Raw genomic sequence first — 25435 nt, 5'->3', positions numbered from 1 at the left:
GGCTAGTGGAAGTAGGTCACTGAGGGTGTGCCCTTGGGGATGATATATCTTGTCCCCTGGCTTCTCTCTGTCTGTCTCTCTCTGCTTCCTGCCTGGTTTCATCTCTTAGTAGATGTGTATGAACTCAGGCAAAATATGTAAATTCTCTGAGCCTCAGTTCCCTCAAATGGAAAAATGGGGATTACGTCTATCCCATAAGAATGTCTTGTGATCAAAAGATGAGGTTTGTAAAGCCACCTGGCGCGCAACCTGAAATGTGGAATGTGCTCTGAAAAAAACAATAGCCCTGAAAAGGACGGGAAGTCTTCAATCTCATGTCTTTGTATACACAAGGTACATGCTGAGTCACTGACTCAGGTGTGGGGCTTGCTGGAAACTGGGAGGAATTCATTTATTTAAATTGAAAAGGTGTGGAAACAGTAAAGGGTCCAACTGCAAACAAAATGCTAGCTGACTGAGCAGACTGCCCTACTGAGAGATGGAAATACAGAGGTGTGTGAGCTCTCTGAGGGAGAAACTGCGGGAGAAAGGTGGGGCTAAAAATATGAAGATGCCCTATTGTATGAGGTTACTATCTTTTTTAAGTACTTAAAAGGAAATGAACTTTGTTAATATTTTAATTCAATAATCTAAAATATAAAGAAATTGAAGTACTTGATCAAAATGACAGTGTGAGTTAAAATCCTCTAAAAACCATGATCTTTCTGATCAGGACACTTGTTTAAATAAGATGGTTTCTTTTTCTGTAGGAAAATTACTTTACTGTAGAAAAATTATATTTTTCAGTGTAAGAGGCCTTTTACAATAAGAGTAATGCTTCCTCATAATATTCTGAGAACCCTAAATAGACACATGATCCACTAATGGTGAATAATTTTCATATGAGAAAGATGACATGTACTTTATAATACAATATTAATCTGTGTTTTCCAAAGTTAAAAACAAACAAACCCTTACATTATATAAAAATAACTGAAACCTCTTTCTACCAGGGGCAGGAAATAAAAAGTCACCCAAAGAGACTGAAATGAAGAAAGGAAGACCTAACACCAGCATACCTTAATAACATGTTGCTAATTTTCCATCTCAGTAACAGCTGGGAAATAAAAGCCATCAAGGCCATCTGGGGCCATATCCCAGTATGAGTCCCATCTCTGTTCTAACTTTGGAATCCTTTTCTCTACTGCAACTCTAACAGCAAATGGGAGAAAAAGAGAACAATTTTCTTCCTGAACCAAAGCACACAAAAATGTTCTTTACATAGAGATCTTGGCTCCACTTGAAGCACTGTGTTTTTCACGTTAATGCTCTGACCAAGCAAGGACAGGAGAAAGATGCTCTTAATGTGCCTAGGGCAACTTTAGTTTCAGGAAGGTAAAGGTGATCACAGTTTCAAATAGTCCCATTTGCTTCCCTCCCCACCCTCAAAATAGAAGTCAAGCCTATAAGTCTGTAGAAGTGGAAGAGAAAAAATTCTAAAAGGGATTGAGGACAACTATGTATCACACCTTGATGACTGCTCCAAAAGCTCCTTTACCGAGAAGCTGTAATTCTTCAAACTCAATGAAATACCGGGAAAACTGTCTCTGTGTCTCACTGAAGAATGCAGCACTGGGTAGTTGGCTGCTAGGAATAACAGTCTCAACATAATCTTGTCCTCCAGAATCTGAGAAAAAAATAAAGGCATTAGAAATACAGGAAGAGCTAGAGAATCCAACGAGGATGCGAGCACCGGCAGAAGGGGCCCCAACCAGGGGCGTGAAAAACTACCTCTTGCCTGAGTGAACCTTGTACACTTTCCCTTACCTTGTCTTCCTTAAGTTAGGTAGAAAAATATAATGAGCCCGTTTTATGGGCAGGGATAATTGGGGCAGAGAGTAAGTGATGGAACTAGAGAGCCAGAGCACAACCCATGTCTCCTGCTCCATCTCAGTCTATTGAAGTTCTTTAATCTGCTACCTAAGTGTCAGCAAGAAAATCTAGTTACACAGTAATGAGGGTAACAAAACAAGAAGGATTACTAAGCACTCAAAGAGGCTACTCCAATAGACACTCTATCAGTAGGGACTGGAAAAATAAGGCTGGGACAACAATCCCATGCACATAGGGACTGCTTATCAATGAACAGATGTATGTGTAGTTCCAAATATAACAGATAATCCATGCAGCCCCTTCTGGTTTTAGGTTTATGAATACTTTCAAAATAATTTAATGTTAAACAGGGTATCAAAGAAGGATGGTAATGGGGTTGGAGTTGTAGCTCAGTGGTACAGCGCTTGCCTAGCACATGTGGGGCACTGGGTTTGCTCCTCAGCCCACATAAAAAAGCCATTGTGTCCATATACTACTTAAAAAAAAAAAAAAAAAAAAAAAAAGGATGGGAAGAGACTCACCTTCAGGACTTTGTTCCACTAAAGGCATTTTTGGCTGAGGGTTTATAAAGCCATGTTTCAACAGCTGCTGAGGGCTCCATCTTTCCTTGTCATCCAAGCAAACGCACCTCAGTGAGAGGGAAGGGAAAATCTCAGCAACACACAAAATAAACACCAACTTAGTTATGAGTTTATTCTAAAAAACACACATTAGAGAATTCATGTTACTTATGGACCAACATGCATATATAAGTGAATACAAATTAACAAATATCCCTGTAGAATTTACAATCGAGCACTAGGCTGGGTGCGAGTGGAGAATTTGAGGAAAAAAAAAAAAAGTGCAGTTTCTTTAAAGGCATGGAACAGTTTTTTAAACTGTCAGATAGTAGTATAAGTAGGCTATGAATTTTCAGTCTCATTAACCATTTAATAATGTGCCATGCTTAATTCTTTCTAAAGTTTAGTCATAAATAAAGCTGCCTAAAGGTAAAGCAAATCAGCTAATATGGGGTTGGGGACCGTTTGATAAACTTCAGATGAAGCCTATACATATGGAGTTGGTAACAATTAGGAATATGTTTTTAAAGTCCTATAAATCTCTCCCTTCCTCCCTCCCTCCCTCCCTCCTTCCCTCCCTCCCCCCTTCCTTCCTTCCTTCCTTCCTTCCTTCCTTCCTTCCTTCCTTCCTTCCTTCCTTCCTTCCTTCCTTCCTTTCCTTCCTTCCTTCCTTCCTTCCTTCCTTCCTTCCTTCCTTCCTTCCTTCCTTCCTTCTTTTCCTTCCTCTCTCTCTCTCCTGACCACCTTCCTTCCTTCCCAGTGCTGGGGATTGAACTCAGGGGCACTCTATCACTGAGCCACATCCCCAGCACAGGCTGGCCATAAACTCATGACCTTCCTGCCTCAGCCTCCCATGTACCTCAATTAAAGGCCTGTGTCACCATCCAGGCTTACCATATACTTTCTCTTAATCCTCAATCTTTGAATCTACTAGCATATCATTTAATGTTCTAATAAACAAAAATAATTTTTAAATTTTTAAATGAGGAAACAAGCCATGCTTTCATGGCTTATTGTCCAGGGGTCCTCAAAGTAGGGTCCCTGACCAGCAGCTTTAGTACTACCTTGGAATTTGTTACAAATACAAATTCTCCTTCAACCCAGACTGAATTAGTTAGCTACTCTGGAGATCTGGACAATAATCAATGCTTTCACAAGCCAGCCAGGATGTTTTAATGTAAGTTAAAACCTAAGAACCCCTGTTCTTGCTAAGCTAAACTGTTTGGTATTCATAACAATGACCCTAGTGGTACCACTTGGTAGCACTTGACCCTAATTATAAACAATATACTTAAGCCCAGAACTTGAATTAAGACTGATAAAGTAGTAACAACTATCATGAAAGGTGACATTTTATTTTTTATGTCACCACACTAAAAAACAAAACACTCAAGGTAGGAAAACACCTGGAAAAGACAAGATTACAGTAAAACAGTTTGTGTAAGAGTCTTTATGTTCCCCTAAATTTAAAATTAATTTTATTAGTAAAACATAAAAACTTTCCCCTTGCAAATATTAAAACATGATTTATAATGATAGTCTTTGACAAATTCCTTCTTCTCCCCATATCTTCCCTTCTCTTGGTGTACATCTTCTATGCATTTATATATATAAACACACGACCACCCAAAATAATATTGGCTTTTTTTCATATTTATATTTAATTAATTATTTTTATTTTGGGGGTGGTATTGGGGATTGAAGCCAGGGTCACTCTACACTGGGATACATCAGAGCCCTTTCAATTTTACTTTGAGACAGGGTCTCACTAAACTGCCCAGGCTAGACTCCATCTGGTGATCCTTTTTCCTTGGCCTCCCAAGGAGCTGGGATTACAGGTCGTGCCCAGTTAATGTATTGATATTTTTGGGCAAGATGATCCTATACATATTATTCTCTAACTTGTTTTTCTCTTTAAACCATGTGTTTTAGAGATCTTTCTAAGCCAGTACTTAAAGATCTTGTTTTTAATTTCTGTAGATGCATGGACCTATTAGAATTAATTTATACATTCACCTACTATTGAGATTATTTCCAATTATTTCATATATATGTTTGTATATGTGTGCATGCATGCACACACACAAACACACACACAAACATAAAAGCTGCAATGAACACCCCTATACTTGCCCTGTTGGGTTTCTGAAGTATGTCAACTCCAACTCAACTGTGACATTAATGTGACATGACAGCAGAACTGGATCAGAAAAAATTTAAAGCCTGCCCAGAATAAGTTATATTCTTATAAATAAATGAGATTTTTGTAACCATCAGGATCTCACTTAAAATGATGAAATTGGCAACACAGTAGCCATAGGCAGAAAAGGCAAATGCTAGGTCCAGCTTTGAACAAAAAGGATGAAATATGGAAAGTTCCACATTTCTCTACAGTTCTCACTCTCCAGGAGGACGTTGAGAACTAGCACTGACTCAGCACAGCCAAGTGCCAGGCAGGGTTTGAAGCTCTTTACAGGTGTTAACTCTCAATCAGACTCAGGGCAAGGGTGTCTCATACCTCAGCCAGGAAGGGGTAGGAGACCTGACCCAGTTGCCTGGCTCCAGAGTCTGAGCGCCTACCCAGAACCAATAAGTAAAACTGTAGCTACAGATGGAATGTGTCCATGCTTTTCTTTGCGGATGATTTTTTTTCTTTGGTTAACTGGGGTGGGACAGCAAGGGTAGTAAAATAGTACCCTGCAACTCCTTCCTAAACAAACAGTCTATTGAAGCACTTTTGGAAGAGAGAGGAACAGACACAATATTCTGAAGGACAACCAAGTTAAGAGAATAAGAAACAGTGCTGCTCTCAAGTTAAAAACCGATGGAGTACAGAGCGATTTTTTTCTCTTTTTTTTTCTTTTTTGTGGTAGTGGGGATTGAACCAAGAGCCTTACACATGCTAGGCTACCTCCCCAGCTCAAACTAATCTTTGTGGGCCATTTCTGTAAGATAAGAATGAGGAAAATTTTATTCCTGAGACTATCGTTCTGCTACTAAATGTGAAAAAGTACCTTCTACTTAAACCCTCCTGTGCTGTTAAAAAAAAAAAAAATACACAATGCTATTGTCAACTTCTACTTAATTACTCTTGACCAATCAAGAAGGACAGAAAGTTCAAAGTGACATTTTGAAGACTAAAACCAATTTTTTCATCAGCTACTCCATTGCCCTATTTGTCATTTCAACCAACCTTATAGTTAGGGTGCATTAAAATAAGTTTTTTTTTTTTAAAGTTCTATCACATTTAAAAGAATCACAAATGATTTCTTTAAAATCTTAAGATTTTTATATACTTCATGGAAAGAATACAGAATACAGAATCTGTAAAATATGGAAAATGACAAACCCCAAAATAGTGTGGCCTGGGAAGAGGGAGTGAGAAAGAAGGCAACACACTGATAACATTGATCCTTTCCCAGTACAACCTTTCCTAATGACAGGACAATCCCGAGAAGGAGCTATCTATCAAGCCTAGAATGGCAGTCTCTGGGAGGAAGCCAAAGCATTGATCCTTCCCCAGTGACTGTACAATGGGACCCTGAAGGGGAAGAGATAAGCACTGAACATTGACCCCAGACTCTCCATTCTTCCCCAAGTAAAAATATTGCCCAGTAAAAACAAATTTCAAATTCTCACAAACCTGTTTCTTGAGTGCCCAAACTGACACACTGTCAATAATTGTCACCTCTCAGCGTAACCTATATAAGCACGGACTCCCACTTTGGCCAGTGGCTTATTTTTCACGAGGAAAGTAAGTCCACCAGATACCTGGTTTCAACACTGAATAAAGGCTATGCTGATCCATAAAGTCTGCTTCTGGTTAATAGAATCAAAGTTGGTTTCTTTCTACAACTGTATGTATATTGTGTCAACTTCTATTTTGTGGTACATAAAAACTATCTTACTTAAATATGGTCATATGTTGCTTAACAGCAGGGATACATTCTGGAAACATGTCATCAGATGATTTTTATCATTGTGTGAATATCACAGGAGTGTGTTTACAGAGATGAACATGAGCTAAACCATGTCTTTGGATGACACAATCTTATGGGATTACCATAGGTGCAGTATGTCGTTGAAAGAACCTGTTAGGTGGCACATGACTATACAAGAACAAGTACTATTTGTAACAGGTAAGATAGTGACAGGGAATAACACCATACATCAGGTCACATGGCAATTTATAAAGATGGGAATAGGGAACGAAATGTGAAAGGTAAAAGAAAAGAAATGTAGAGAGTAGATGAAGTGAATTAAAACAAATGACTGGGAAAAAGAAAGTAAAAATCAAGACAGTATCAGAAAGGGAAAGGTCAGAGGGAAGAAACCAGTCTAGGTCAATTCTGCAAAAAAGCTAGATCAGGGGAATATCTGAAAAAATCCAGACAGAAAGGATCTTATTTCCAACAGAAACTGAAGGAAACTTAAGCTCTGGCTTGGATTGAGAACAGATACAGCTAAAGTAGAAAATGCTGAATTGAAGGACCTGGACAAAGACTTCAGGTCCAAGGAAAGCCTCTCCCAGTCAAGGATTCTCTTAAACTAGATAAAACTTGGTTTTATAAATAAATGTGCACCTGTAATTCACAGGTGCTGAGAAAAGTCTGGTTAGAGTCAGGAAGTCATTTGCATCTTAAGGCTTGGCTAAATGAGACAAAAAAGAATGAGAACAAGAGGCAGTATCACCCCTGAAGCTGTTTTGTAAATAGGAGGTCTTGCCTTTGACCTGCACAATCAAAAGAGCAGGAGTAAAGTGCAGTCAGAAAATTTCAAAGACACTCACTTCTTGAGGAAGTCTTGAAAGTCAGCTGGTAAATCACTGGGGATGATCACGGGGTACTCTTCACAATCCTGTCCTTGGCTGAGGGACAGCAGCAAAAGGCCAAGACGCCAAACATCTCCTTTCTTCCCCATTTTATAAGGCAGGGCATTGTCACTAAAACGCACTCGAGTTTGCTCAAACACATCCTCCTTACAAATGTCTGCAAGGCGTTTAGAAATGCTGTAGTCTGTAATCTTGATGGTACCCTCTGCATCTACCAAGACAGTTGATGCACTCAAGACCTTGTGCACCACAGAATTGCTGTGAAGATAATCAAGGCCAGACAAGAGCTGAGTTGCATACTTGCGAAGCTGATGCATAGGGATGGGGCCTGAGTGGCTCAGGTGTGTAGCGAGAGAGACCCCACTGATATGCTCCACTAAAATGTCCACGGTGATAGAGTTGTCTTGTTCTTTGAAATTCATTGCAAAGTAGCGTACTACATTTGGATGGCTCAATTTCACCAGTGAGCTGAATTCTGTTTCTGCCCCTTGAATCTAACAAGGTTAAAAAAAAAAAGATAACATTGGGTAAGTCAGCATAAATAGGTGTTTCACTTCCAAAGTGAAGTATTTGAAAGAATATACACTTTCATGAGCAGAGAACAAACATTCCCTGAATGGACTAAAGATGCAAAAAATTCAATTCACAACTCTTTTAATTTCAAAACTTAGTGTATAAATACTACGAATATTAGTGAATGGTTTTCAAAATTAACTTCTTTTGGGATACAGCTGCCATAAAAAAATAAAAAGAGAAGCCCATTATTTTTAAAATAGCTTTTTTAGATTTTAATAAAATCTCTGTCAAAATTTTTAAAATTAGGAACTGGTATTTAGCTTGGTGATAAAGTGCTTACCTAACCATGCATAAGACCTGAAGTTCAATTCCTAGCACTGAAAAAAAAATTTTTAATTAATACAAAGGTAAGAAAAATCCACAAATTACCTATATTATCACCATTCAAAAATAATGTGATTTTGTGTTTGTTTCCAGTGTTTCTTTCTACACATTAGACTCACATTTCTAAACACCAAGCTTTATCTACTTGTTTCTAGATTAATATTAAAATTCTCTTTCAATCCCCAATATTGCAAAAATAAAAAAAAAAAGAAAGAAAAAATCTGCAGTTCCCCCAAATTCAGTTTTGAAGCAATATTTTTAAAGAGTAGGGAAGACAGATGTAATTTCAAAAAGCACAATTTTGAAATAGTTGGGAAAGATGGTTGTTAATGTCACAGGGCTGAGAAAGGAGAACAAGGCAGTTGCAGTTTTGCCCATACTGTGAAGTTCTCAAAGAGGGAAAAAGGGGCTAAGAAAACTCTAAAGAAGATGCTGGTCCCCTCTAGTCCTCTCTTGGTTAAACAGAACTCACCCACTCTGGACCAACTCTGTGAGCCAAAACACAGAGCTATTTTGTTCTATCATCTCCAATTGCTTCAGATTGGGCCTTTTGCGCAGTCAGCCACGGTAGATACTTACCTGCTTTTTGCACTTGTCAATCTTCTCCCTTTCTTGACTGGTAAGAAAAGGACCCATTTTTTTCTGCCATTGAAGGACCCACTCATACAATAGGACAAAGCTGCCAGTGGCTGTTTCCAAAGCATTGTAAACTAATTTTCCAAGCTGTTCATCACTGCCTGCACATGAAATAGACAAGGTAATTAAATCTTACTGAATGTTTTCTATGCAGGGAAACAAGGGAGGGGCTGTATATTTATTCAATAATAGATGCCATGTGCTAAGTATGAAAAATAGGATTTCATGTAATGTGCTTTGTAAACTACTTTTTATATTTAACAATGTACTGAGAGTCCTAAAATATTAATTTTTATAAAGGAAAAAGAATTAACAATGAGATGCTAGTACCAGATCAAATAAAGAGAATAATGTTTTATTCTGCTAGATATTATTTACTACTTACTTTCCTAACCGGCTCACCTTTGTTGGCTATGCTACTGGCCTACCTCATACAGGTAAACACCAACTCAGATGACAGAAAGAATTTGAAATTAGAGAACCTCCATCAAGATTATTTCATCAAACCAGACGTAGTGGTACATGGCAATCATCTCAGTGGCTCAGGAGGTTAAGGCAGGAGAATCTCAAGTTCAAGACCAGCTTTAGCAGTAATTTAGTGAGGCCCTGAAAAACTTTGCAAGATCTTATCTCAAAAAATTAATAAGGGCTGGGGATGTGGCTCAGGGATTAACATCCCTGGGTTCAATCCGTCATACGAAAAAAAAAAAAGATTATCTCATCAGTGGGCTAGGGATTAGCTCAGTGGCAAAGTGCTTGCCTAGCATGTTTGAAGCTGTTTGATTCCCAACATGGTTGTGGGAATCAAACATGCTGGTGGGGGGTTTGGGGGTGGGGGAAGAGAAAGATTATTCCATCAGTGTAGAGATTAATGTGCACAGTAAAACCAGCTTTTAGTAACTTGGAAATATGAATACACTAATAACTTTCTAAAAACAAAGTTTGAATATGCTCTGTAAATAAAAACTGGTCAATAGCCAATCACAATATTGGAGAAAAGGAAAAACATTCTTTAACTTTATTTTTATTTATTTATTTTTTAACAGGGTCTTACCATGTTGCTGAGGCTGGCCTCAAACTTGTGATCATCCTGCCTCAGCCTCTCAGATAGCTAGGATTACAGGCATGTGCCATGGTGCCTGGTTATTCTGTTTTGTTTCCTAATTTACCAAATCATAGCATATATAGCACCCTTGTCATTACTGATTCTGGACCAGACAATACTTTGTTGTAGGAGGCTGTCTTGTGCCTGGTCTTCACCCACTAGATGCCAGAAGCACCCATCTGTCCCCACAGACTTAATCATCAAAAATTATCTGCAAGGCTTGGGATATGGCTCAATGGTAGAACATTTGCCTTTCACATGTGTGAGGCCCTGGGTTTCATCCCCAGCACTGCAACAACAAAACAAACACACAACAACAAAAGAAACTGCAGATATCACCAAATGTCCCCTTGGCTAATAAACTGTCCCCAGTTGAGAACCACTGATATGTAGTATTCTTTTTCTCTTAGCATAGAAATACTACTTTTCCATAATGCTACTCTTTCTTCATAATGAAGAAAAAAATTTTAAGAATACTTAATATTTATGTTTGTCATTAAAGATGAAAAGTGAAGAAATCTGTATGTACAAGATAAAGTAATCTTAGCAAAAGTAGTTTGGAGAAATATGGCTAAACTACTTCACCTAGATTTCTTAATCTTAGACGTAGTTCTTACTTTAGAAAAATGCTAATAATTAAGAGATTTTAATTAAAATGATCTACGGTACTAGTTATAAGAACTTCTGAAAGTCTCAGCCTAAGAGAGAAAAACTGATGTTTGAAAAATTGTTAGCCAAAGGAAGCAATCTGAGAAATATGGGTCCATGCAGTTTACTGGAGACAAAACATTAAACATTTATGAGATGGAGGATGATGTAGTCTATAGCAAGCCTAATCAAATTTGTGTATATTGTATAGTGCACTGTCTTGTAATATTTATTTCCCCAATTGAGACTAAGTAGGCATTTTGAAATTGTGTAATTTTTAAAAAATTACAATTTTATTATTGCCACTGTCTTGTCACTTTTTCCATGATGGAGATAATAAAAGGAACAGAAGAACACACTGCTCTGGAGCTAAAGGAAAATGTTAAACAAAAGAACTCTGACTGAAAACTGTTATATGCTGGCAATGATCATTTATACAAATAGTTCTATAGTGCTACATTCACATATGTAAGGAAGTTTTCTCTAGTTCCAACAACTTTAAATTGAAAAACAAATACTAATTAGTTTTTTTAAATAAAAATATTTCATTGAAAATTGAAAATGAATTAGTTTATCTTTCATAAAGACACTTTATAGGAAATTTAGGCATATTTTAAAAACTAGACTCATTATGAGAAAACAAAATAAATTATTCACTACTTGATGATTTAATAAAAAATTCTCTACTTGTAAATATGCTTCCTAATGAAGGGATTAACTGAGGTGAATCTGTCTAATGAATACCAGCGAGAATAAGAGACCAAGTTAATTTGCCTTCCTGATTTCCCCCGGTTATTAAAGGTAGGGAGCTTGTGTTGTCAGTTCATGAATCTGAAAAGTCTCTGAATTGAGGACAGTCTCATCTCTACCACGGTGTTAATTTGCCCAAATAGTTGCTCTGTGTGAGTAACATGTATGCAGAACCCTATACTCTCCAGGCTGCTTTCAGTCAGTGAAGGTTAAGTATCCAGTTCATAGATTACTCAGATATTTGGTTTCTTTTCCTTCTACTTGCTGCTTGTGCCCTGGCAATTCTCTTGCTTATTTGTATCTCCTTAAAGGGAAATTGCATAAAGACTCTGAAGGAAAGAAAATTCCATTTAGATAATATGGCTACCTTTTAATTCTGGCAAGAGTATTCCTGGGATTAAAAACCAAAGTTAACTGTCAAATTCACAAGCTAGTCCTACGCCAATTAGCAGTTATATCTATATGGCTAAGAAAAGACAATGTACATTTAGGGCAAAGGAAGTAGATCCCCAAAACTTGATTTTAATATAAGCAGTTCAAATTCTGGATTGAAGAGCCAGCTTTACTCCAAAAAGTTATTCATAGACAAAAATGCTAAATAAGACATAAAAAATAAAGTGGCTTTCCTGGCCAGGTACAACATGCCAAGCAGGAAAATGCCAAGTAGATGAATAGCAACTTAAGAAAATGAGATTTTGTCATTAAATATCAGAGGCATTAGAACCATTTTGTTACACATATTTTATTAGCATTGGATGCACATGATTTAAAATTCTGATTGATAATATTTCAAACTTTTTTTTTCAAAAAGTTTAGATAATTATGGTGACAAATTTATCTGTATGACCAATTTTTTAAAAAAAAATTTAGTTATAGACATAATACCTTTATTTTATTTATTTATTTTTATGTGGTATGGAAGATCAAACCCAGGGCCTCACACATGCTAGGCAAGCACTCTACCACTGAGCCACAACTCCAGCCATTTATGACAAATTTAGAATTCTATTTATTCTAATAGTATTTTCAATAGCACAGTTTTACTTCCGTCTTATGTTAGGGGAAACCTGAATATGTTCTCATTTCAGTTATAAGAAATAGAAGCTGGAATGACCAACTGCCTGCTTGACAGCCTTCTTTGAACTGTGCTGGTATAGACAACAGTATCTAGTCTATCCTGTCTCCTCACAATTAACTTTTGTCATAACAATAATTTAAATTAATTTAGCTAGTTTACTTACCAATACATCTCCCTTTGTGTACCATGAGCTGATCAGGACTACCCACGCAAAAGTATAGGATTTCACAAGAGCCAGGAGAATCTTCACTACTACATATGGAATACTGACGTTCTCGCCTTAAAAATAAATTTAGACAATGATTTTTTCCTTCAAATTAAGATTAACACAGGAAACTCTTAACCCTCTGTTTTCTCCTGCTTTAGCACATTCACAGTCCAACATCTGTGTCTTGGGAATGGAGGTGAAGAGGCTAATGGGAAAGCTGTTCAACTCGCCCACTTCCCACTATTGCCTTCTCCCCATGAACTCTACAGAGCCCAGCTCTGTTTTGTTTGTGCTGACCAATATGTGGCTATTTAAATTTAAATTAAATAAAAATTCAATTCAGTGTAGCAACTGCATATAAGTACTCAATCATGACATGTGGCTAGTGGTAAGAATATCAGATGGTATACAAAAATAGTATTTCTAGTGATTTAGATTAATCCCACATCTCTTCATTCCCATGTACTTATACATCTGGAGAAAGCTCCAAAACGGGTTTTAGAGCCCTTACATATTCCTGGTTTCCTTTTAGGTCCCAACCATTGAATGCTTATTCATTCTCTCATTTGTCTTTGGTAGATATTCCTTGTCGTTTCCTTCCATGACTTCTCCAAAATACTCAAAATTCAATCTCTCCTCTTTAGTTCTTATTTTCCTACTTTTTTTTTTTTTTTTTTCCCCCTAGATGAGGAGCAATAGCTGGGAAGTTACATTATAATGAAAAAAAAAAAAAAAAAAAAAAAAAAAAAAAAAGAGGGAGAGGGTTTCATTGAAGAAGTAAGGGAGAGAGTTCTTGATAGTCACAACTGGATACATAAGCAATGCTTTGATAAAGTACAAGGAGGCAGCTCTAGAAAGATCACTCTCACATGATCTTGACTTTTATTTCACTAAGAACCTGATGCAATGAGGAGTGAAATCCAGAATTCCTGTTGTTCCTGTTACTACAAAGTAACCTGGTATCAACACCATTCTTTTTTTTTGGGCTGACGGCTGTAGGGAATGTCTTCAGTTTCATACAACACAGTCTCCTCTGAAATCTTGGTCCATCGGTTAGCCCTTCTCTCCTGTGTCTGAACTGCCCCTCCCATTCTCAGGCTCCCTTCCCTCAATCCTTGCCGTCCACCCACTCCTGTTCTTCATATTCAAACTTCTACACTTGCTATCTTCACTTTTTGCACCTTCTATTTACTCCTCATGCCACTTGCAATGTCAATAAAACTACTACCTCTTTCCCACCCACTCTCAACCTGATTTTATTTTCCCCTTGGTTCTTTGATTATGTTGGTGGCATAGTCATCCATTCTGTCTCCATGGTCAGAAATGGGTAAGCCTCCTTAGTCTCCTAGATTTCTTGAATCTAACAGATCCCAAGTACCATCCTCTCCTCTCCATTTCCCCTGCTCTATTCAGGTCATTTCAATCTTTCTCCTGGACACAAGCAATATTCCAGTATTACCCATCTCTCTGCTTCTATACATCTTTTCCCCGGCCACCCCCCACATTAGTGATAAGATTATGTATTGTGATATAAGACTTTTATGCCCTATATTCTAAGTATCAGGGAATAAGAACACATTGTAATTCTGTTTAAATTTCTGCTTTTGAAATTATTTGTGCAAACAGGAGCACACTGACATTATAGAGAAAAGGATAAATGCAAACGTTCAGAATGATATACTAAACTACATAAATTACCCAGAAGCCCCTCTGCATCAGCTCTGTCCCCTCCAACACATGGTGACAAGATCCATTTTAGTCCAGGTCATCTCAATGCCCTTTAGTTGACAGTGTGTAAATACTTGATTTTAAGGTGCTTTAGAATACTAACCATTCCATTATAACTGATTCACACAAACACAGTGATAGCAGTGTTATTGAAAAAGATAATCAGGATTAAGGGAAAATTCAAAAAGCGGAAGTGTCAATAAAATGACAAATGTGGCACATGCTACATCAGACAGAGGGACAACAAGAATAATTCTGGAGGTTAAAAAGTACATCCACAGAGTTTGGAAAGAAGGCTTTCACTCAAAAAGTTCTGTATGTGTTGGATGCTTCTACTGTTTACTTAAGACTCATCAAGAATGTGGTTTAAAACAACTTTTTGGAACCCAATGCATCCACAAGTAAAATGGCTTCTCAGTTCCAGAAGAAATCACTGCCCTAATGCAAACAAATTGTGTTTAGAAGTAAGGACACTGATGTCCTCATCAGTGGTCTATTCTGGATGTGGAATGGTCATGGGATTTGCAATATTACTAGAAATATCATCTATGTTATCAGCTTTACCAACCAGCAGTACCCAATGTACTAAGGAAAAAATGTTTAAAACAAAATTGCCAAATAATACTAAACATGTCTTATAAAGGATAGAGAAGTTGACATAATTAAATTTTAGAAGGCTAAACTAAATATAAAGGACCCTGATAACAAAAACAAAAGACAACAACAACAACAACAAAAAAAAAAACCAAAAAACTAAAAAGAAAAAAAGCAGCCAAAAGAGAAGCTGCAATTTGTCGAGTGCCAGTCATTCAGAATCTGGCCGCCATCCAAGAGATTGCTCCACCAACAAAATTTAAATGTGGAGGTGCTATAGTTTGGATCTGAGATGTCCCCCAAAAGTCCCTGTGGCTTGGTCCCCAGTTAGATGCTTTTGGGAGGTGGTAGAATCTTTAAGGTGGGGCCCAGTAGGAGGTCTTCAGGTCACTGAAGGGGACAGTGGGGAGTTGGCCCCTTCCTTTTCCTTTTATGTCCCAGCCATGAGCTGCTCTACCACATGCTCCTTGCCATGATGTATTGCCTTTCCATAGGCCCCAACCAATGTAGACCAAAACCTCCAAAACTGAGCCAAAAACATGAGAGGCTGGGATGGGATGGAGAATCAACTCTCAGACATGTAGGACTGCGGTAGTCTAAACTTCCTGCCAAATTCACTAAGATACTAGAGAAAACTCTAGTTATTATTCGGGGCAGTTTTGAGGAAACAAAGAATTCCTGATATTGTTTGAAGTCAGTCAGTCTATGTCTGCAGGGAACCAACTTGAGAAACAGTAAGCACTGGAGGAACACAGGATTGGAGAGATGTAACAAGGATTCCCTCAGCCATATCTACATTCCCTATATGTTAGTGGTTTTCCAACCTTTGGGGGAGAGTGGAGGAAATCTCATGTCTTATACCCTTAGTTGTCTCCTCTCAGAATGAATGAATAACTAGCAGTTACCATAATTGATTTGAGAACAGGGTAAACAAAGTAGGAGATAACCTAATCTTGTTTGATGGTGGAAATAGGGGCAGGACCTGAGGAGGACTATGTCTATACTTTATAAAAGACAATGACACTGTACTGTCCACTTCAAAATGCTTAATCTTATGTTATTTAACCTTTACCTAAATTTTTTTAAAAAAGAAAATCTGGCAATCCTTCACAACTTGAAGGACACAGAAAATAAAATTCTTCAACAAGGACAAAGATTCAGCAATGAAAAGCTGGGTCAAGGAGCCAGGGCCCTGAGCATCAGGCCTTTAAGTTCTTGTAACCAGAGTAATGCACTTTTTTTTTTTTTTTTAAACTCTCTCTTGCTTTAAGAAGTAGAAACCTGTGTTCAACAACTGGTATTGGGGATTGAACGAGGGGTGCTTTACCCTTTTTATTTTGAGACAAGTCTTGGTAAATTGATTGGGCCTTGCTAAATTTCTGAGACTGACCTCGAATTTTTGATTCTCCTGCCTAAGCCCCCTGAGTTGCTGGGATTGCAGGTATGTGCCACCATTCCTGGCAAAACTGATTCTTGATATATCCCACAGATAAAAAAAAGCCAACTTGCTCTGGTTAAGAAGTTGTAGAAACTAAGGGTACAAAAACCACAGTCTCTCCCTTTATTTCTGTTGTTCTTCTCTTATGTGCCCTCCTTTCCTTTATCAGGTTGTTTATTGAACACCTACTATGTATCTACCAGGCACTGAGGAAGACACAGATGAGGTCTTTGCTCTCATAAACTTTATATTCTTCAATACAAAAAGCGAACAAATGAGTGAGAATTTCGTCTAGTGTAAGTGGTATGCAGAAAAATTAAACAGGGGTTGGGTGTGTGACTCAGTGGTAGAGAGCTTGCTTAACATGCACAAGGCCCTGGGTTCCATCCCTAGCAACACAAAACCAAATCCAAAACCAACAACAACAGAAAAACAAACAAACAAAAAAAAAAAAAAAAAGAAAGAAAGAAAAATTAAATTAAACAGAGAAGCAGACGATAGGTGCCAAGTAGGGAGGGCAGCTCAGGGGAGGCTTCTCTGAGGAGGTCACACTTTAGGAAAGAAGTGAATTAGAAGGAGCAGCCATGCAAAGTGACAGAGCAAAATGTCCTAGGCAGAGTGACAGGCAGAGGCCCTGAGATGGGAAGGTGCTGGGTGTGCTCAAGGGAGAGATGCTGGGAGGCGAGGGAGGGAAGATTGGTGGAAAACCAGATGCTAAAACCACTCACTTCTTTACTGCAGTTTCCCCACTGTCCATTCTCCACTTGTGGCCAGGAAGAACAGTACACTAATGTTTTAGTCAGCTTTTTTTTGCTGACATAACTAAAAGATCTGACCAGAACAATTTTAGAGAAGGAACAGTTTATTTGAGAGTTCACAGTTTCAGTGGTCTCAGTCCATAGGCAGCCAGCTCCATTCCTTGGGGCTCAAGGTGAGGCAGAACATCATGGCAGAAGAGAAGGGCAGAGGGAAGCAGCTCACATGATGATCAGGAAGCATAGAGAGAAAGAGACTCCACTTGCCAGATAAAAAATATACACCCCACAGACATGCCTCCATGCCCACTTCCTCCAGCTATACCCTACCCGCCTTTAGTTACCACACAGTTAATCCCATCAGGGGATTAATTCACTGACTGGGTTAAGACTCTCATAACCCAATAATTTCTCCTCTAAACCTTCTTGTATTGTCCCACACATGAGCTTCTGGGGACACTCACATCCAAACCATAACAACCATTTTCTCTGTATTTAGTCCTTAGTAAAATCTCCAAAGCTGCTCATTACATCTTTTTTGACCCAACCTGGTCAACAAAGCCCTCTGTGAACTGCCTGCCTGACCCTTCCTGAACTACTCTCTCCATGCCTACTAATTCTAACCTTATTGTCCTGCTTAATGAGCTTTGAGCACGACAGACCTGTGCCAACCTCAGATAAGTCACATCAGTTGTTTTCCCTCTGATCTTGGTGTGGCTGGCTCCCTCTCACTTTCCAGAACTAGAATCCCCCAATCCAAAGCCACTTTGGATCCAAACTTTGTATTGTTTTCCTCCAAACATTCTAAAATGGCCATCAGTTTTTCTTTAATACAGGCCTATTTTTTAAAAATTTTTAGTTGTAAATGGACACAATACCTTTATTTTATTTTTTTAATATGGTGCTGAGGATTGAACCCAGTGCCTCACATACGCTAGGCAAGCACCTACCACTGAGCCATAATCCCAGCCCCTGCAAGTTGTTTTAATCCTATAGCTTTTATCCTCCCAGATCAGAAATCTCAGGGATTTACCTAGATCTTCCTGAAGAGTTTGTCCGGTGTTTACCATTTCCTACAAAATCGGGAGAGCCTCCATGTAGCACAGCAACCGTTCTGTGTCCTCCAGGGTCTTTCTTAGAGGTATGCTCTTGGTTTGACAAATTAGCAATTTCCAAACGTTCCTAGAAAAAAGAAAAGCATAACTTATTTTAAATGTAAATCATATATGAAAGACGAGCATGGTGTGACATTATCAATTCAGTATGGAATGCAAATTTTATTTAAGTTGAGTGCTTACAAGTATAATAAAGCTGAACTCAACTTTTAAAAATTTAATGGCCAAACATGCGCTGAGTAAAGAACTAAAGTTCATGTTATGGTTTTAAGAGAATTTTATAAATGAAAATGTTTAGAATTTTAGAATAAGCATAAAAAATTAGGAAGAGGAACAAGAGGAGATGAACAGAAGAGGAGGGGATTAAAAGATAATGCAAAGAGTGGCTGGCAGGAAGGCAGATCAGACACCGGATGGGAGAGTTGGTGGAAAACAGAAATCATCTTAGACTTGTACTCAGCTTTCTACTTTCACATAGGACAGTACATCTGTTTATGGGAAGAATCACATGAGACAGAAAGGAAGGCATTACTAATTCTGTTTTTAAGAGATAAGGAAAGTGAGTGAGAGATGAGGAAAGTCGCAGGGAGGCTGTAAGACAGTGAAAGCTTGGAACCAGGTGTTGCTTATTGGTATATTAGTACCTCTTCCCAGTGTCCCTTAAGTTAAATGCCATACTCCTAAGAAAGACAATGAGCAGCTGGGCGTGATGGTGCAGCTCAGGAGGCTGAAGCAAGAGTATTCCAACTTCCAGGTCAGCCTCACCAACTTAGCCAGGCCCTGTCTCAGTATAAAAAAGAGCTGGGGATGTTGTGGCTCAGTGGGTTTATTAAACATCCCTGGGTTCAATTTTTCTGGTACTTAAAAAAAAAAAAAAAAAAAAGGAAAAAATGAGCAAAATTTTCTCTGAATTTCTCTAAACATGTATATTTTGTTTTTTGGGTCTGAGCTGGAATCAGGGAAAATAAAGAAAAAGCACTTTATCCTTTTCTACCACTGACTTTTAAACCTGTTCTGCCAATCATTCTTTTCCACCACTGAATGAAATCTCTAATACATGCATATTGTTTCCATTCACTCTTCAGTATGAACAAATATTTTCTAGGTATTAAGAATTCCAGTCTGTTGGGACTAATGACACATTAACTAACTCAGGCTGACTCCTTACTCCCTGGCAAGCAAACAAGATCAAGGCCTCAAAGGTGGTTTCAATAGTTAATGACGATAAATTGGACCACCCTCAGGGATTGGTTCCGCTAACGTGATCAGCTCGTGCTTGCCTTATAGTCCTATGGGACTCTCACCTGCCGAACCTCCCATGCCTTGCTGACCTTTTAGCTGATTGGTTCCCACCTAGCCTCCACCCTACAAAAAAGCTCTGTGAGTTCCTCAATAAATGAGATTCCTGCTGTGCCTAGTGGGTTGACAGACCTCCCGGCTCTGGTGTGTTTCCTTTGCCGACGACACTCATCATCCTGCTCGGCCCCATATTTTCCTCAGGCGGGCCTTGTTGCCCGACAGGGAACAACACAGTTCGGATTAATTATGAAAGCTTCAATCTCCTTTTCCTTTACTGTAATTCTAAAAGCTTAAATCATATACAGCTGATATAACTTTAAATTTTGCCACCTATTTGGAGAATCTAAAATATACAATAAATTTAACTTTGGGGATTTTTTTTCTAAGCTTTACTACTTATAGAAATATGGAAGGAAAAAATAACATCAATGGAAATAAAAACATTTTATGTTTAACAAAATGTAAATTATCTTAGTATAGCAGAATTGATAGAGTACCTGCTTAGCCATTTCTTTCCTTTTTTTCTCTTCTTTGATCTCTTCTTTCCTTCTCTGAATCTCATGAAGGATTTCACGCTTCTGAAACAAATCAAACCACCATCAGACGTCAATCTTTCAAATAAATTCATAATATATGTCAATTCTAAAACTATAGATTTCTGGCTTGAATTTCAATGTAACTTAAGCCCTTTTCTTCTAAGAGATCTGAATATAGAGAGCCTTAGTACAAAATGCAGGTCCATCAGTTTTGTCTGAGGTCTTAAGCAGTTAGCTTCCCAGCTAAGGTTTTAAGACCATGAGGAAAACATTATTTTCCATTCTTTTCATCTTCATGTGGAGGAACTTTTACTATGGCAACACTGCTGAATTCTTCCAACTCCCCTCTTCTGATATCTACCTATCTGCAGGGTACAAGAACTATGGCGTCTTTGCCTAGGGTCTGGGGCTCAACACCTGGGTCTGGGTGATGATGGCCCAGGTATCACACCTGCATTTTCCATAAGTCTTTCAGTAAAAAGTGGTACTTTGATATCCACTCATTTTTATTAGTTTCCTAAAATTCCAAAGTATCAAAAGTACCAAGATACCAGAAACTAAAATAGCAATAAGATGTAAGAACATACCTCAAACTAATAGGTAGTTACAGTAGCATACCAAACAAGCGTGTTAGCTAAATATCCATTATCCTCTAATAATATGAAACTGTACACTCTAAGTGATGACCAGACTACACAATTTAATAGGAGATCATCAATAACAAAATAGAGGAACCCACAAAGAGACAGTGATAACATAAGCACAGAATGAAGCAGAAAAAACAACAAAAAAACAGCTATATACAAGAATCAACAGAAGCAACTGTAAAAAGTAGTACTAGCCACAGGAACAAAACAAGAACACTTCACCAAGAGATAAAAATAAATGTAGATGGGAATTCTGGATGGGAAGTCTAAATAGTCAAGATGTTAATTCTTCCTAGATAAATATGTAAGTTTAGTACAATTTCAATCAAAATCCCAGAGGGTTTCTTTTGTTTTGACTTTGAGAAAGCAATTCTATAGTTCATCTGAAAGAATAAATGGGTGAAATAACAGCATGGTAGCACATGCCTGTAATTCCAGAGACTTGGGAGGATGAAGCAGGAGAATTCCAAATTCAAGGCCAGCTTTAGCAACTTAGCAAGACCTTGTCACAAAATGTAAAGGGTCAAGGATGTTGTTCAGTGACACAGTACCTCTAAGTTCAATCCCCAGTACTGTTAAATAAATAAATAAATAAATAAATGGGTTAGAATGTTTGAGAAAAAAGAATAATGGAAGATGAAAGGATAGGGATAGGCAGGTTTGTCAAGATATTCTAGCATTCTACAGATATAGTAATTCAGAGTGTGTAAAGACTCAAGAAAAAAACAAAACAGATGGATTGAACAAAATAGATAATTTACCAACATAATCTAGTATAGATAAATAGTTAAACTACCAAGGAACTATTATGACTCAATAAAGAATGATTATTCAATAAATGTGTTAAGAAAATATCTGGGGAAAAAAAAATAAACAGGCTCTCCTTTTTATAATCTGCACCAAAATAAGTTCTGGATAAATTGTTCAAAGGGTTAAATAGGAAAAAAAATTGAGTTAAAATCAAAAAGGAAATAGTGTTGTAGAGGTTCAACACTTCTTTCTTTTTTTTTTTTGTTTGTTCATTTAGTTCTACATGACAGTAGAATGCATTTTGACTCATTGTACACAAATGGAGTACAACTTTTCATTTCTCTAGTTGTACACCAAGGAGTCACACCATTCGTGTAAATCATATATGTATATAGGGTAATGTTTATCTCATTCCACCATCTTTCCTTTCCCCTGCCCTTCTCTTCCCCTCCCCTCATTTCCCTCTACACAATCCAAAAAGGAAATTTAGAGGCATATATCATCTTAGACTTGAAAAACTTTTTAAGGTAAGCAATGAGTTAATAACCTCATGGAAATAGATTTAAGAAAATAAAAAATGGCTAATGAACACAAAAAACAGTTTCATTTCTGGCTTTTTCTACTCCTCAGGGCATGAGAGACTGTCTCTCACAAGAAAGAGGAAAACAGCCTCAAATTCGGTGGATTTCTGTACATCTTGGCAAGCTCAGGAAACCACAGGAAGAAACCCAGTTAAACAGCCTCCTTCCTCTTTCAGTCTTTTCTTTTTTAGATCTGAACTAAGGTTTCTGAGGGCAGAATTTATGCAGAGTATTTCTCAGTTACTTTTAGGACCTCCTCTCACAGGAATCCACGTTTTTTGAGTCAAAGAGTGAGCAAAACTTACAGATTCATTTTTAGGTAGAGAGACTAAAGACCTAGGAAGCTTCTGGCCTCCAGGCTGGGATCAGTGCTCAAAAGTGCTGGGGACAGGGTCTTACCTCTTGCTCCTCTTTCCGCTTGGCCTCCAAAAGCCTCTGCTGCTCCTCCTGAGCCCGCCTTTCCAGCATTTCTTCATGGAAAGACTTAGGAGGGGGCTTGTTATGCTCGCTGAGAAAGGACTGCACATGGTAAGCCAGTTCAAATATCATCACCTAAACATGTCAACAAAAAGCATCCACAAATAATCAAATCATGGGGAAAATGTCCCCCAAAACGACAGGCTACCAAGCAGCAAGCCAAGCTGGCAATCAGAGACACACTAATGATGTGGTTATTCAGTTCACTACCACACATTCTGAATTAGGTGTCTGATGTGATCACAGCAGAAAAAGCTTCAAAAGGGCTCAATGAATTGAGTTGTGATCAAGACAATCACCAACTAGATAAAAAACTTTTCTCTTTTGTAGGCCTACTGAAATTTATTGACATTTTCTGTATAAGAAATTCAATGAAATATTTTTCAGTACAAATAAATCAGATAAAATATTTAGAACTACATGAAAGTAAAAGCTACCTTGCTAACTAGAAAAACCTGTTTACATAATGACAATGGAGCAGAGAATACACATGGTTAACATCTGTCCATAGAGCATACTGAAAATATTCTATTGGGTATACAGAGGCAAATTTTTTTTTTTTATTGTAAACAAATGGGATACATGTTGTTTCTCTGTACATGGAGTAAAGGCATACCATTTGTGTAATCATAAATTTACATAGGATAATATTGTTTGATTCATTCTGTTATTTTTTCCCTTCCCCCCACCCCTCCCACCCCTCTTTTCCCTCTATACAGTCCTTCCTTCCTCCATTCTTGCCCCCCTCCCTACCCTAACTCTAACCCTAACACTAACCCCTCCCCCCCCCCATTATGTGTCATCATCCACTTATTAGTAAGATCATTCGTCCTTTGGTTTTTTGAGATTGGCTTATCTCACTTAGCATGATATTCTCCAGTTTCATCCATTTGCCTGCAAATGCCATAATTTTATCATTCTTTATGGCTGAGTAGTATTCCATTGTGTGTGTGTGTGTGTGTATATATATATATATATAAAATATATATGTATACACCACAGTTTCTTTATCCATTCATCAACTGAAGGGCATCTAGGTTGGTTCCACAGTCTGGCTATTGTGAATTGAGCAGCTATGAACATTGATGTGGCTGTATCTCTGTAGTATGCTGATTTTAAGTCCTTTGGGTATAGGCCAAGGAGTGGGATAGCTGGGTCAAATGGTGGTTCCATTCCAAGTTTTCTGAGGAATCTCCACACTGCTTTCCAGAGTGGCTGCACTCAGAGGCAAATATTTAAAACCTTTACTATCTTCCTGCTTGTAATGGGTCAGATCAATACTTAAACAGTGTTTCATCTAGGCTGGGGCTGTACCTCAGTGGTAGAGCACTTGCCTCGCATGTGCAAGGCACTGGGTTGGATCCACAGCACCACATAAAAATAAATAAAGACATTGTGTACATATACAACTAAAAAAAAAAAAAAAAGTATTTCATCCCCACTTAGGGAATCATTCACAGATACAGCCAAGAAGAAAAAGCCATCCTTCTCCACTGGACATTCTCAGGAAGCCTTTCTCTCCCACCTCTAGGCTAAGTCATAATCATACGTAGGTTGGTAAATGGATAGACTCTGGGGCTCTGAGAACTTACACTGATTCTTCAGCCCCAGAGCAAAGAATTTCAAACTTCTGCAGGTGAGGAACACATCAATGGAATTTTTTATTTCTCAATTACAATGAAATAATTTATAATTTTTAAAGTTTTATTATATGCTGAAAACATATAATAAAAAAGTTTCTAAAGGAACCTAACATGGTGGTAAATAATAGCAGAAGTCACTGTATATGAGAATAGAAAGTGGGTTCATTTAGTACTCTACCTTTCTTTCAGGGAGTGAATGCCAAGAAGCTATAGCTCCTGTGGGGTAAAGTTAACACATTTTTATTAGTATTATTATATCAAAAGTTGTGGTATTTACTGGATATATATTGATATAGAGTTGAAAAACTCATCCAAGGTCTAAGAGATAAGTACTTCTAAGGAAAGTTCTTCCAAGGAAAGCTGGAAAAACCAGGAAGGTCTATTATATTAAAGAGAAACCATTTTCAAACTAGAAAGGAGTAGGAGCCACACCCTGGAGGGTCTTCCTTTTACTGATTTAATTTGCTAGCATTTTTTTCCTATACAAATAGCTCTGATAAAGTTTATAAAAGAGGAAGAAAATAACTATTCAAACTCTGACTCCCTCCACACTACATGGTTCATGGTTTGCCTCAGGTCTCTGCCCGGAACCCAGAGGCCTCTCCTGAAGGACTGCTCCTTTGTAAACTTTATCTACTCCACCATCCTGCTCCAGACCCTTCACCATAATTTTTCCCCGTAGCACTTAGTGTCACTTGATTTACTACACTGTCATTAGATTGCTTTCTGTCTGCTGCCCTCACAGAGTGTCCAAGTGTTTTCTCAGAGCTGAGATGGTGCCTGGCACATGGTAGACAGGTAATAAATATTTGTTGCATGAAGTAATTTAAAAAATGAATTTGACTTTGCTTATTTAAAAAAATAGAGAATAAGGTACACTTAAATTTACTTTTATAAGATGGATGAATAAAGAGCTGCTATATAGATTAAAAATGATTGAGAGGCAAACTGGAGGTGCTGAAAAACACGTTTTGGAATGCCTATTCCTCCCATTCACATAATTAAATGACTCATTATTTTAACAGCTAGTTATCAGCAAGTGCCATACCACAATGAATCCCTAAGCCATACTTTAATACCTAATTATACTTTATTTTACTTGAAAATAAAAACTTCTTTAGAATTATGTGCATTTTAGATTTCCCAGTTCTTCAGATTCAATGGAAACAAACATTAGACAAACAAGAATAGCAATTTGCAGGATACATTCCTATGTTTAGCACCCTTTCCAATCTTATTACATGAGGATGTTGCAGATGAGTACTGATTTTTTTTAAGTTGTGG

General features: G+C 37.8%; 1 protein-coding gene across 2 annotated transcripts in view; it reads right to left on the bottom strand.

Annotated features, from left to right (window-relative positions):
- Window positions 1-25435, bottom strand: part of EIF2AK4 (eukaryotic translation initiation factor 2 alpha kinase 4) — a 97976-nt gene that overhangs the window by 52436 nt on the left and 20105 nt on the right. For both annotated transcript variants that reach the window (XM_079125947.1, XM_079125948.1), the window contains exons 4-11: window positions 22431-22583; window positions 20015-20095; window positions 18137-18285; window positions 12544-12659; window positions 8743-8900; window positions 7222-7757; window positions 2394-2500; window positions 1509-1666 (exon numbers count right to left, since the gene is read on the bottom strand). In XM_079125947.1, coding sequence (XP_078982073.1) covers window positions 1509-1666; window positions 2394-2500; window positions 7222-7757; window positions 8743-8900; window positions 12544-12659; window positions 18137-18285; window positions 20015-20095; window positions 22431-22583 — 1458 coding nt within the window. The remainder of the gene's footprint in view (window positions 1-1508; window positions 1667-2393; window positions 2501-7221; window positions 7758-8742; window positions 8901-12543; window positions 12660-18136; window positions 18286-20014; window positions 20096-22430; window positions 22584-25435) is intronic.

This window comes from Sciurus vulgaris (genome assembly GCF_902686455.1).
Source record: "Sciurus vulgaris genome assembly, chromosome: 2".
Taxonomy (NCBI): domain Eukaryota; kingdom Metazoa; phylum Chordata; class Mammalia; order Rodentia; family Sciuridae; genus Sciurus; species Sciurus vulgaris.
Note: the sequence above shows the minus strand (reverse complement) of the source record. Positions and strands in the feature narration are given on the sequence as shown.